Source organism: Geotrypetes seraphini, chromosome 6 (assembly GCF_902459505.1).
Source record: "Geotrypetes seraphini chromosome 6, aGeoSer1.1, whole genome shotgun sequence".
In the NCBI taxonomy this organism is placed as follows: domain Eukaryota; kingdom Metazoa; phylum Chordata; class Amphibia; order Gymnophiona; family Dermophiidae; genus Geotrypetes; species Geotrypetes seraphini.
Window position 1 is genome coordinate 67,949,895 of NC_047089.1, and position 14,772 is coordinate 67,964,666.

Below are 14,772 nucleotides of genomic sequence, written 5' to 3' on the forward strand. Positions count from 1 at the left end.
GAAGTACAGTAGACTCTCTGTTAACCGGAACTCAAGCAACCAGAACTCTCAAGCAAACGGCAAAAAAATATATATATATCAAAAAATACTGTAACACTTTAAATGAAAATAAAATCAATTATCCCAGGACAAGCAGGCAGGTATTCTCACTAGTGGGTGATGTCATCAGACAGAGCCCCGGTACGGACGTCTCACAAGCACGTGTTGCTTGTAGAAACTTAAAGTTTCTAGATGCCCGCACCGCGCATGCGCCGGTGCCTTCCTACCCGGAGATCCGGGCGTGTCTCCTCAGTTCTTTCTTTTCCGCGGAGCTGAGAAGTTCAACTTCTTCATGCGCTAGCTGAATTCAGTTAAATTTGCCTTCCTTGTCCGCGTTTTCGTTTTCGTTTCTTTTAATTACTTTAACAGTTCTTTTTCTTTTTCAAAAAAAAAAAAAAAAAAAAAGGAGAAGATTATTTCCTCCGGCGGGTCGAACGGGCCGGCCACGTGGCTCAGGCCCACGGGCTTCGACCTCGCGGCAGAGATTTTCCGGCCTATGTCCCGGCCAATCACCGGTTTTAAAAAGTGCAGCAAGTGCCAACGCGCGATTTCACTCACGGACCCTCACTGGCGCTGTTTGCAGTGTTTGGGCCCTGACCACATCCCGAAATCGTGCGGGCCTTGCTCTACCCTTACGGCACGCTCTTTCAAGCGGCGTTGCCTATTGTGGGAATCGATGTTCAAGATGGACGCAGCTAAGGATCCCTCAGCCTCCACTTCATCTGATACCTCCCCGGTGCGGGCGAAACCGGCATCGACTCCTCCTGCATCGAGTGCGGTGAAACCGGCATCGCTCGCCCCGACACCATCCACGAGCTCGACGTCGGTGCCTGCCCCGGTCTCCTCGGTTCAGGTACCTCTTCCTTCCACAGTGCCACCAATGGTCATCAAAGTGCCGAAAGCTACTAAGCAGAAGCACTCGACCTCGAAGGAGCGCGATGCCCGTGCAGGAGGACCCCCTTTCGGTGCGGATCCCTCCCTATCGGCTTCGCTACGGTCCGTGCTGGAAGCTCAATTCGTTGAGCTCATGCAGACCATCGGACCCGGGCTCATCGCTGCCATACAGGGTGACCTCCCGGTACCGGTCCAAAGGGGCGGTCCGCCCCCTCCCCCTCCCCCACACCGTTCGACCTCGACAACCGACGAGGACGAACGAGGGAGGGCGGCGATACCCACGCGGCAAGCCTCGCTTACCGACATGCCGCCATTAGAACCCATTACGCCTCCGCGCCAACATGGGACCAGACCTTCGATCGATACTCGAAGCCCTGGGCATAGTCAGGAAGAGTTCCTCCGTACTCCTTACCAGACTTGGGTAGCATCGCAGGAACCCGCATCGCAAACCCAGTGGCGATCCACTGCTTCCAGCCCTATCCACTTGGGGACCTCGGGAGACCATGCGATGCACAGACGATCCCGATCCCCGTCCCGCCACCGAGATGGGCACCGATCGAGACACTCATCCTGGCACTCCTCACGCTATTCGGAAGTGTCACCGCAGAAAAAACTGCAACGTAGGGGATACTCCTCATCAGAGGCGTCCCCTCCGAGGGGCCCAGAGTACGAGGAGACACCGGTGCCCGATTCTCCTTGTCACTCTCCGATGTCCACGGACCTGGAGGCCTCCTCCTCCGCCAGCCCGTCCCACAGACCGACACTGGCGGAACAATTGTCCTTCTCATCATTCCTCCGACAAATGGCGGATGATCTGGATGTGACCCTTGACACGGGCTCCCGATACTCCAAAGAGTATCTGGACACCATGCATTTACCTAACCCCCCAACGGAGTCGCTTCGGCTCCCCCTGCATAAATTGCTGGATCAGACCTTCATGCAGTGTTTCGAAACACCGTACTCCATACCGGCGATTCCCAGCAAACTCGATGCTCGATACCGCATCGTGCACCATAAAGGGTTCGAGGGCCCCCAACTCTCCCACCAATCCCTGCTGGTCGAGTCCTCCCTAAAACGCTCTCATCCCTCCCAGGTCTACGCCTCTGTACCGCCGGGCCGAGAGGGGAGAACGATGGACAAATTTGGTAGAAAATTCTACCAAAACTCCATGATGGCGTCACGGGTGCTAAACTACAACTTCTTTTTCTCTTCCTATTTGGAGTTCTTCTTGCCGGTGCTCCGCAAGTTTACTCCGTTCATAGACAACCAAGCTCGATTCGAGTTCGAGGAAGTGGTAGCCTCTCTCTCCCAATTACGCCTCCAGCTGATGCAATCCTCCTTCGATGCATTCGAACTCTCGGCACGCGCCGCCGCAAGCGCGGTAGCGATGCGTCGCCTGGCATGGCTCCGTACCATCGATATGGATCCCAACCTTCAGGACAGACTCGCCAACGTACCATGTGCTGGAGCTGACCTGTTCGATGAGTCTATCGAAACTGTTACCAAGAAGCTGTCGGATCATGAAAAATCCTTTCAATCCATCCTGCGGCCCAAACCCAAACCTCAACAGTCTCGACCTTCCAGGCCACCCCTGATTTACCAGCGGCGTTACATGCCCAGACAAACGCCTGCTGCGAGGCAGCCTGCGAAGAGACAACCTCCCCAGAAGTCTCAGCAAAAACCTCAGCCACCGGCCGTACCTAAGGCCCCCCAGCCCTTTTGACGCCCCCCCCGGGAGCATAACCTCGGCCTCTCCCATAGGGGGCCGCCTCCATCTTTTCTACCATCGATGGGAGGCCATAACTACGGACCTATGGGTCCTCACCATCATAAGAGAAGGATACTCTCTTCAATTCCACCGGGTCCCCCCGGACCATCCCCCAAGAGAGTATCCTTCAAGCTCGACGCAGACCGCCCTTCTTCTTCAGGAAGTCCAAACCTTACTCCAGCTTCGGGCTGTCGAGCCGGTCCCGTCAGACCAATTGAACCGAGGGTTTTACTCCCGGTACTTCCTCGTCCCGAAGAAAACGGGCGACCTGCGACCCATTTTAGACCTTCGGGCCCTCAACAAGTTCCTGGTCAAAGAGAAGTTTCGCATGCTGACTTTGGCTTCTCTATACCCCCTCCTCGAGCAGAACGACTGGTTATGCTCCCTGGATCTCAAGGAGGCCTACACTCACATCCCCATTCACCCGGCCTCCCGAAAGTTCCTCAGATTTCGGGTGGGAAATCTGCACCTACAGTATCGAGTGCTACCATTCGGCCTATCTTCGTCCCCCAGAGTCTTCACAAAGTGCCTGGTGGTAGTGGCCGCAGCACTCCGGGACAGGGGTCTACAGGTATTCCCATACCTCGACGACTGGCTCATCAAGGCCCCGTCAGCCCCAGAGGTCACTTCGGCGGCCGTGGCTACAACCTACTTCCTCCAGAATTTGGGCTTCGAGATCAACTTCTCCAAGTCTCATCTACAACCCACCCAGTCCCTCCCCTTCATCGGAGCGGTCCTGGACACCACCCGACTCCGAGCATTCCTACCTCGGCAACGCATGGAGTCTCTTCTTCATCTCTGCCAGTCGGTGTCGACTCGCCAAACCCTACCGGCGAGACAACTGATGGTGCTCCTGGGCCATATGGCCTCCACAGTACATGTGACACCCTTTGCCAGACTCCACCTCAGGATCCCCCAGTGGACCCTGGCATCACAGTGGAATCAGACATCCGATCCACTATCCAAACGCATCTTAGTCACACCTGCTCTTCGGCAGTCTCTACTTTGGTGGATGACCTCTTCGAATCTATCCAGAGGTTTGCTGATGCACTCTCCCCCCCATCAGAAAGTCCTCACGACCGATTCGTCGAATTACGCATGGGGGGCCCATCTGGAGGGTCTCCGCACCCAAGGATTCTGGACCAATGCGGAGAGACTACACCAAATCAATCTACTGGAACTCAGAGCCATCTTCAATGCGCTCCAAGCTTTCCAACACCTACTCCACGACATGGTAATCCTCATTCGCACAGACAATCAGGCCGCCATGTATTATATCAACAAGCAAGGAGGCACGGGCTCGGCCCTCCTTTGCCAGGAAGCTCTACGAGTCTGGGACTGGGCGGTGCGCCACAACACCCTACTCAGAGCAGTATACATCCAGGGGGAGAACAACGTCTTAGCAGACAAACTAAGCCGTCTGCTACAACCGCACGAATGGACTCTCCATTCCAGCCCCCTTCACCAAATCTTCACGCAATGGGGGACGCCTCAGATAGACCTCTTTGCGGCTCCCCACAACGCCAAACTGCCTCAGTTTTGCTCCAGGATTTACACTCCTCATCGCCTCGAGGCAGATGCTTTTCTACTGAACTGGGGGAAACGATTTCTATATGCGTTCCCACCATTCCCGCTGATCCAGAAGACTCTGGTCAAGCTGAAACTCGAACGGGCCACCATGATTCTAATAGCTCCTCGGTGGCCCAGACAACCTTGGTTCTCCCTCCTACTCCAACTCAGCAGCAGGGAACCAGTACCACTTCCAGTGTTTCCTTCACTACTTACTCAACATCAAGGATCACTACTTCATCCCAACCTGCAGTCTCTCCACCTGACAGCTTGGTTCCTCTCAACGTAACCCCTCACCAATTCTCACAAGAAGTGAGGGAGGTCTTGGAAGCTTCCAGGAAGCCCGCCACTCGACAATGCTACTCCCAGAAATGGACCAGATTCTCCTCATGGTGTGTTTCTAAGTCAAAGGAACCTCAGCGAGCTTCCTTATCCTCCGTGCTGGACTATCTCCTACACCTATCTCAATCTGGGCTCAAGTCCACATCCATACGAGTCCACCTGAGCGCTATTGCGGCGTTCCACCAGCCTCTACAAGGGAAACCCCTCTCGGCCCATCCGGTGGTCGCCAGATTTATGAAAGGACTCTTCCATGTTAACCCTCCTCTCAAACCACCCCCAGTGGTTTGGGACCTCAATGTAGTCCTTTCCCACCTCATGAAGCCCCCGTTTGAACCACTCAACAGGGCCCCTCTGAAGTATCTCACCTGGAAAGTGCTTTTCCTTGTAGCCCTTACGTCCGCTCGCAGAGTCAGCGAACTCCAGGCATTGATGGCGGACCCACCATTCACAGTATTCCACCATGACAAGGTGGTCCTCCGCACTCACCCGAAATTCCTGCCTAAGGTGGTCTCCGAATTTCATCTCAACCAATCCATTGTACTTCCAGTATTCTTCCCTAAGCCTCATTCTCACCACGGAGAATCAGCCCTTCACACTCTAGACTGCAAACGTGCCTTGGCTTTCTACCTGGATCGCACCAAGCCACACAGATCCACTCCTCAACTTTTTGTCTCCTTCGATCCTAATAAGCTGGGAAGACCCATATCAAAGCGCACCATCTCTAATTGGATGGCGGCTTGTATCTCTTTCTGCTATGCCCAGGCTGGATTATCACTTCCTTGTAAGGTCACAGCCCATAAGGTCAGAGCAATGGCAGCCTCAGTAGCATTCCTCAGATCAACACCAATCGAGGAAATTTGCAAGGCTGCCACCTGGTCCTCGGTTCACACATTCACCTCACACTATTGTCTGGATACCCTCTCCAGACGGGATGGACAGTTTGGCCAAACAGTATTGAAAAATTTATTCTCTTAAGTCGCCAACTCCCCCTCCATCCCACTGAGGTTAGCTTGGAGGTCACCCACTAGTGAGAATACCTGCCTGCTTGTCCTGGGATAAAGCAATGTTACTTACCGTAACAGTTGTTATCCAGGGACAGCAGGCAGCTATTCTCACGTCCCACCCACCTCCCCTGGGTTGGCTTCTCAGGCTAGCTACCTGAACTGAGGAGACACGCCCGGATCTCCGGGTAGGAAGGCACCGGCGCATGCGCGGTGCGGGCATCTAGAAACTTTAAGTTTCTACAAGCAACACGTGCTTGTGAGACGTCCGTACCGGGGCTCTGTCTGATGACATCACCCACTAGTGAGAATAGCTGCCTGCTGTCCCTGGATAACAACTGTTACGGTAAGTAACATTGCTTTCCAGGCAGAAATTTAAGTGTAAACTTGGCATGCTATACCTGAGTACACCCATGCTTTGCCTACCACATGTCCGGTAGTTTGTCTGGAACAGTTTATGGTATAGTATTGTATGGGGTATAGTATTAGTTAGGCCTATTTTTAATAGTAACTCTCAAGCTACCAGAAACTATATTTATCCGGCATCCATCAATCCCCATGGGTGCCGGTTAACCGAGAGTCTACTGTATATAGTTGTCTCCTGACACAGGTAACCCCCTAAGGAATAGATCTAGTATTGATTTTGCTTTTTTTTTTTTTTTAGAGAAACTAGAACTACAAGCCCACAGCTGTGATAGGAGAAAGTCAGAAGGGGATTCATTTCAGAGCTGACATGAATGAGCTGGCAACCCCTAGCATGGGCCAGAATAGAAATAATCTGCTTTGAAACATTTCTCATCAGAAAGTAAATTACTTAGCTTCACCTAACATGGACCTGGCAGGGAAAAGCTAAAAAGGGAACCTAAGTAAAAATTCTTGAATTAAAAGACCTGTCAGTAACCAAGAACAAAGGGAACCAGAATACTGTGCAACAAGAATCATTCAGTGAATCTGAATAAGCTATAAGCTATATGTACCTCTCAGAAAGCTATACAAAAAAAACCCCCAAAACATCTCCTCATTGTTATATTGTTTCTCTGCTTGCACTGCTGTCAAATGTTATGTCTAAACAAAAGAAAAATATTTTAAATGTATTTGTTTCAATTTATCAAGTTGCCTATCCTTAAACACAAGGCTATAAGTGACCTACAACCAGAGTATACAGCAAATAAATACCATTTATATGGGTGGACTCCAAGTTGGGTGCTGTTTATACAGTAGAATAGCGCTAAGACCCGGATTTTCTAAACAGTGCAGTTATTGGCGGTCACCATAAACGCGGCTGCCAATCGCGTGTCAATCATGCCTCCTGCAAAGGTACAGTAGGTGCCAAAAATGTAGGCCAGGGTTTTCAAGGGTTTACATTTCCAGCATCTACCTTTGACAAGAATCACGCTCCGGAAGTGCCTAATGCCACTTTCGGTGTTAGTCAAGCCTACAGTGGTGTTCGGTTCTGTTAGGCTTCTCCGGAAGTGCGATTCTGGCATTATATTTTAGGTGCCAGTAGGCGCCTTGCAATTTCTTTCAAGTACCCATTTTAAATGGTGTTTTGAACTTAACTTAGGCACCAGTAGGGTGCCTACTGGCGCCTAAGTTAAGGCACTGTTTAGAGAATATGGGCCTTAGTGCCGGGATCCTTGTCCAATTTTGGATGCAAGGATTTACACCAACTTAAACCGATCACTAAAAGTGATAGATGAGGTATTGTTAGTGAGGCAATCAATGACAGTTTTGGGAGCAAAATTAGACCCTGGACTTACAATGAATTGCCAAGTGGTAAAGACAATGCAAGCATGTTTTGCACAGTTGCATTTATTGTATCATTTAAAACTAATGCTTTTACCACTTGACTTTCATGCTGTTGTACAAGCAATGGTCTTGTCACGACTAGACTACTGCAATGTCCTGTACCTGGGAATAACCAAAACCAGGTGCAGGGTATTGCAAGTGATTCAGAATGCTGTGGCCAGATTGATAATTGGAACGTCAAGATATGAGCACATTACCCCATATCTCCGACAACTGCATTGCTTGCCAGTTGTATTTAGAATCTGATATAAAGCAATTTATGATTTGGCACAATCCCCCAATTTTTTTAAGAGTACATTGTTGGTTTATCAACCATCAAGATCATTGCGTTCTAAAAATTCTGCACTGTTGAAAACAAAGGCCAATCCTAAATATGCGGAAACCAAATGCTATGGCCTTTTCATGTGCAGGAGTAAAATTGTGGAATCGCCTTGTTGGTCAAATTCGTAAATGCAGCCATAGGAGCTCATTCAGGAAATTGTTAAAAACACAACTATTCGTTGATGCATTTTTCTGAGCATTGATTTTTGTAAGGGTTGAATATTTATGTTTCTGTTTCTATTTGTTCTGACCTATTTTAATATTTTATGTATGTAACCATTTTGTAAATCATTTTGGAATAAAACGGTATGGAAATTTTTAAAATAAATACCTAAATTAGGTGTGGATCACCCAAATTCTATCATACTGCTCACACATTTAGGGAATGCCCATGGTTCACCCATTGCCCTTCTATGGCCATGCTTCTTTTCAGTTGTGTGCTGAAAACGTTACATATGAAACTTCAAATTGTTGTCAATTAGTGCAAATAATTGATTGTTAGCATCCAATCACTGGCACTAATTGGCTTATTATTCAGTTAAATTGTGTGCACAGATTGGGGTGTGTACTATGTACCCAAATGTGCACATGCAATAAGCGCCATATATAAAATTTGGGAGTACTGTATTTGATTTTTTTAAACTAGAGTAAAACCAAGATCAGCCCAGTGTTCATGTATGTGACAAACTGAATTCTATTGGTTCCTTTTACGAAGGTGCGTTAGGGCCTTAACATGCTAGCCGCTACCGCCTCTTCTTGAGCAGGCAGTAGTTTCTCAGCTAGCACGTGCTAATCTGGTGCATGCGCTAAAAACGCTAGCGCACCTTCATAAAAGGAGCCCTTAGCGTGCACCTATGATTAGTGTGTGCTAAATGTTATGATTGTATTTCCATTTCTCCTCCTGTTTTTCCCTTAAATTGTTATCTTTTATCTTTAAAAATTGTAGCTCTTGCCCATTATCCTCTTGTTTCCACCTGTTATGGTTTTATGTCTCCAAAAGTCTTTGTCGCCCCCCTGCCTTTTAAATTTGTATTTTAGCTATTGTATGCTTTTATGATTTTGTACACCGCCTGGAAGGCTGATTAGGCGGTATAAGAAATTTTAATTAAACTTGAAACTTGAAGCCCATTTTATACCTGTGGGCTTCTTAGCATTTAGCACATGCTAAATCCATTAGTGCACCTTTGTAAAAGGAGCCCTAAAATTCACAGCTGAACAAAAAAGCTACAAAATTTTAATTGTTAAAAATGATGTAAAGGAAATATTTATTTATTTAAAATATGTATATCACGCAAATCCAGCAATGCTAAGTGGATTCCAAAGTTACATACGAAATCAAATAAAATACAAAACATATATTAACAAATTATCACCAAACAGAACCTCTCTGGCGAAAGCCAGAAAAAGAGAGAAACCCCCCCCCCCCAACACACACAGCCTGTTTTACAAAGCCGCGCAGCAACAGCCCTGAAGCCCTATAAATCTCTACGGGCTTCGGGACCGTTACCGCGCAGCAGCCGCTAGCGTGGCTTTGTAAAACAAGGCCCACAATAACACATAAATGTAAAACATCATAAAAACTGCATAACAAGAAAAGCAGGTCATACAGCTTTCAAAGAAAGGTATTCAATAAGTCCCATCTCAGGCAAATTTATAACCTCATAAATCGACATGCAAATAAGGCTGTTTCCAAACCTTTCCTAAATTGAATCAAAGTAGGAGCCTACCTTAGCTCCAAAGGAAGAGCATTCCAGCAAACTGGACCCTGCATGGAAAACATAGGTTTGTGAGTTACAGATAGCTTTGCAAAGGTCAAGAGTGGCACTGTCAAATTCACCAATTCATCCCTGGGACATTACATCACTGGGACCCTTCATCACTTAGGGGTCCTTTTATCAAGCCACGCTAGCGGGGTTAGCGCATCGGACATTTCATCATGTGCTAACCCCCACAGCTGGCTAAAAAACTAACGCCTGCTCAATGCAGGCGTTAGCGGCTAACGCGGCAGGTGGTTTAATGCGCGGTATTACACGTGTTAAACCCCTACCGCAGCTTGATAAAAGGACCCCTTAATCACTGAGACATTTCATCACTGGAACACTTAATCACCTGGACAATTCACATTTCAATTGAAAGGAAGCTGTGGAATGAGAGGGCATAGGATGAAGTTAAGAGGTGATAGGCTCCGGAGTAATCAAAATAAATACTTTTTTACAAAAAGAGTGGTAGATGCGTGGAACAGTCTCCCAGAAGAAGTGGTGGAGATAGAGACTGTGTCTGAATTCAGGAAGGCGTGGGATAGGCATGTGGGATCTCTTAGAGAGAGGAAGAGATAATGGTTACTGTGGATGGGCAAACTAGATGGGTTATTTGGCCTTTATCTGCCATCATGTCTCTTTTAATGCTCCCTCTAAGGAGTGGCCTGGTGCGGGCAAAATGTTTTTTGCACCTGTGGTCACATATGTGTGAAAATGAATATAAAATGACCCTCAAAAGGGCTAAACTAATTCAATATTTTGTGTGTGTATGTGTACATGTGTGTTTCAGTGGATGTTGTTTATATAACCATGGTAGAAATTATGCTTTAAGAACATAAGAATTTCCGTACTGGGATAGACTGAAGGTCCATCAAGCCCAGTATCCTGTTTCTAACAGTGGCAAATCCAGGTCACAAGTAGTAAAACCAATTTTATGCTGCTTATCCTAGGAATAAGCAGTGGATTTCCCCAAGCCGAGATGACTATGGACTTCTCTTTTAGGAAATTATTCAAACCTTTTTTAAACCCTGCTAAGCTAACTGATTGTTAGCTTTCTATGAAAGCAGTTATCAGAATTGTAAATATTGTTCTTATTTATCAGAATTGGAAGGTTATACTGTTTTTCTGATTTTTTTAATGTGTAGTTTAAGAGAGATGACTACCAAAGAAAAATAAAGGAGGAGGAAGAAGCTGAAATCCTGAAAATGAAAACTATTCAAAGAGAAAAGGTATGATTTTCCTTTATCTTCCTATAAATATACTGCACAAGTTTATGAAAATTCTATAGTAAACAAAATCAGCCAAGAGATCTTATTATTCTAAATTAGTGATAGAGAGAGACAAAAGAGCTCATAAATTATTTTCATTAATAAAAGACATAATAGGAAATAATGTAGATTCAGTATCTTCTGTTATACTTTCTGCTAAGTCTTTGGGAGAATACTTTAGTGCAATGTAGATCACTTCTGGATAATGCCTCATTAATTTCATCAGTATTAGTTGAGGATAATTGATCCTCTGATATTTCTTCCTAACAGTGTCAGAATCCATGTAGTCTAATGAGATTTTAAGCTTGAAATCCAAGAATATCCCCAAGTCCCAGTTCCAGTTTTTTCAACCTTGTTCTCTGACTTCATTGTCTGACCTATTATCTACTATGAGAAAAAATAGTTGTCAGCTAGATCCTATACCACCTTCTTCAATAAAATATCTATTACATGATCTTGTATCTCTTTTACTACAGATGATTAGTCAAAGGTTTATATATTGGAGTGATTCCTAAAACATGGAAACATGCTATAGTTCACCTAGGGCTCCTTTTACTAAGGTGCGCTAGCGTTTAGAGCACGCTGCCTATTAGCGCGCAATAACCCCCATGCTATGCGTAAAAACTAACACCAGCTCAATGGTGGCGTTAGCGTCTATCGCGTGTGGCAATTTAGCACACGCTAAAACCGCTAGCCGCAGCTTAGTAAAAGGAGCCCCTAGTCTTGAAATCTTCAACATTAGATTATTTGCTACCTGAGAAGATCTACTTTGAATTCAAGTTTCCTTGCTAAGGTAGTTGAACAGGTAGTTGTGAAACCACTTGTAAACTTTGAGACTACCAATATATAACATCCATGCCAATCAGGCTTTAAAACAGAACATAATACTTTGAGGCCAACCAAATTTGGGGTTTAATTTTGGGTTTGGCACTGAAGCCAGCCTAGAATCTGTATTTGACCTTGTATCAATATACAAGGAGTTCCATCCCCTTTATCATATTGGTCGCTCTTCTTTGAACCTTTTCTAGTGCCACTATATCTTTCTTGAGATAAAAAGACCAGAATTGATTATGGGCCCCCCCTCCTTATATCCTGCTTAATACAATTAGTGTCATCAGGTGTGGTCGCACCAAGGAGCGATACAGGGGCATTATAACATTCTTAGGGCCTCTTATGCTAAACCGTCTTAGCGGTTTTAGCGCCGGGAGCCGCACTGAATGACCCACGCTGCTCCCAATGCTCATAAGAACTCTATGAGCGTCGGGAGCAGCATGCGCCATTCATCGCAGCTCCCCGCGTTAAAACCGCTAGCACGGTTTAGTAGAAAAGGGGGTTAGTCTTGTTAACCATCCCCTTTTTAATAATTCCTAGCATCCTGTTTGCTTTTTTGCTCTCTTTTCTGGTTAAATCATATTGAATATCAACTCCCATAAATTATAGTGATTCATTATATAGTTCATAGCTCTTATCCAGTGGCGTACCTAGGGAAGTTAGCATCCGGGCAGTGGTGCCCGGCCTCGCCATGCTGTACGCCCCTCTGCTCTTTCCTATCACTTGAGCATCCCCTGTCCCTCACCGCTTGAGCACCCCCATCTCCTTCCCCCACCCCCCCAGGTGTCGCCCACCAGGCCTCCAGTCAGGACAGTAGAGAGCACTGGGGGGGACTAGATTCGGATCCCTGGCATATTCCCCTGGAACTAGGGTAACCCTTAGGAGTAAACACTGGCCCGGGAGCTTGCCCAGGTCCAGCCGGTATGCTGGCTGCAGTAGCCAAGAACACCACCATACAAAACAAGTAGTCTTTATTTAGCCCTTTCACTAGGCTTAAAGCTAAATAGTCAGGTTGGCAATTGTAAATCACAAAGGCAATCCACACCACAGTTTTCATGAAACTCAAAAAGAAAACTTTACAGAGAAACATGCAATGCCAAACAGAAAGAAGATACACCATAAACTGCACCACTGAGTTGTAGCTGTTTGCAATGGCTTGTGCTGCAGGTGGTCTCACAGATTTAATCAGGTCCTGTAATGGCTTTATGCTGGTAAGTACTTCAAAGAAAGGAAGGTTGTTCCTTTTCCTCCTGGTTGAAGTGGTAAGTGCGGTCTGGCTTGCACAAAGGAGAAGAAATTCACATTAGCATTTATTTTAAAAAAAACAAAAACCTCAAAATAAGTGCCAATCCTCTTGGTCTGACTTCTAGGGCTCTTGAGCCTTCTCCCCAGGAACCCATTCCCAACAGTCCACACCTGGCTGCAATTACTGCCAAACTGAGCAGTAGGGAAAAAACAACAACTTCACAGCCAAAAAGAAATGCAGGAAAAGAAAAAACTCCAAAACACTGATAGGGTAAAAGAAATAAAACTTCCCAAAGTCAGCTTCCTGCTTCCTCCTATACAAGCTTCGGCTTCCCAGCCCCAGTTTATATCAAACTGGCAAAGGAGAAAAACCCCCACAATTCAAAACAGTTCAAAGGTTTAACCTTTCAGGGACCCACCTCCCTAACTTCAGAAAGGTAACTGACCTCCTCTGGCCCACAGGTGGGCCATAGCTTCCCAATCTGGTGGTTCCCTGGAGGTTTGGGGTGAAGCCAGTTCCTCCTCAAGAATGTCCACCTCTTGGCCCAACCATGGCTCAGCAAGGCACTGCTTTGCTCCCTTGGTCCTTTCCACCAGCTCCTTCTGCTGCCTCCAGCACTGCTCCTGAGGCTGTTTCACCTGCTTCTCTTGCTCCTCCCCCGGCTCCTCCTCTAGCTGTTCCAAGCCCTGCATTTTATGCTTGGAAGAGCCACGCCCACTGCACCTGGAGCGGAAGAGGGGAATTGATTCTCTAAGCTGAGGAGCCTGGCTTCTTCCATATTGCTTTTTAAGGGACTGTCTCAAAATACCAGGCTTCTCTTTAAAAACAGCAAACCTTCTTGGCTCAGCAATAAACCTTTCCTGAGGTCTCCTTTGTGTGTGGCTAGGTAACCAGTCCCTGACTTGTTCAGCTTCACTGACTGGGGAGTACCCAGCTAACTCCTGACTATGGCTACTGACCAGCTCATTTGGTAAGGGACCGTAAGTTCCTAATGCTGCCTTTTCCTGGGTTGGTCACACCGGGTACCTCTTGAAATGCTGGCTGGTACGAGCAGCATCTTCTGCCTGCTGCACCTGCCGGCCTCGTCTCCCTTATGACATCACATCCTGGTCCCCCCGCCCAGGAAGTGACGTCAGAAGGGAGCCGAAGCCAGCACAAGCAGCAGATGGAAGATGCTGCTCATGCTGTTGAACATTTCAAGAGATATGCCGGGGAGTGGAGAGAAGGAGAGGTGCTGGCGCCCCTGCAAAGATGACACCCAGGGTGGTCCCCCCTCCCCCTTACTAAGCCACTGTTCTTCTCTATGCTCTAATGCTGCTTCCTCCACCCTAATGGTTCTTGACTTCTGTACCTTGCTACCCTCATTTCAGGTGATAGTTCTGTAGATTTGCCCTCCTTCTTCTCTGTTCCTCACTCTGTTTCCCCCATTATGCTTCTACCTCTTCATTCTGTCCTTTTTTTAATTTATAAAATAATAATGTAAGTACCAAGCATGGCCATTTATATCAGCTAGTGTAAATGTCTGTGCTATATTTGTCAAATATGCAAGTAAACTATAGTATTTTGTAATCTATATGCACTACCACCTAGGGCTGTCCACTTTTTGAACAGCCAAAGTTGGTTCCCTTCAATGACTAGGTGGCTATATTTAGTTGCAAACCAAAGAAATTGACCCCAAGAGTCCACAGAAAAAGAAGTCCAAAATAAACTAAAAGAACACTGTGGTATGGCGATGATCCTTAGATGGACTTTAATGAGAGAATCAAAAGTTCCAAATATACAATAAAAATCCAAGTTCCAGATATACAGTAAAATAATCAACATAAAAAATAATCCACATGAGAAGTAAAAATCCACATACAAATCATAAGGACCTAGTCCACTAATAGCGCTGGACCCAACACGGTCCGCGTTTCGACAAGATGTC

The 14,772-nt window shown here is 46.6% G+C and overlaps 1 protein-coding gene and 1 long non-coding RNA gene across 2 annotated transcripts in view; one reads left to right on the forward strand and one right to left on the reverse strand.

Moving 5' to 3' along the window:
• EPSTI1 (epithelial stromal interaction 1) overlaps positions 1–14,772 on the forward strand; it is a 74,995-nt gene that overhangs the window by 14,424 nt on the left and 45,799 nt on the right. Inside the window, exon 5 of the mRNA XM_033949955.1 lies at positions 10,646–10,729. Coding sequence (XP_033805846.1) covers positions 10,646–10,729 — 84 coding nt within the window. The remainder of the gene's footprint in view (positions 1–10,645; positions 10,730–14,772) is intronic.
• LOC117362877 lies at positions 12,556–13,499 on the reverse strand. The gene is made up of 2 exons (XR_004539941.1): positions 13,291–13,499; positions 12,556–12,872 (listed from the first exon to the last, which is right to left on the reverse strand). It is a non-coding gene; the product is annotated as an uncharacterized LOC117362877 (long non-coding RNA).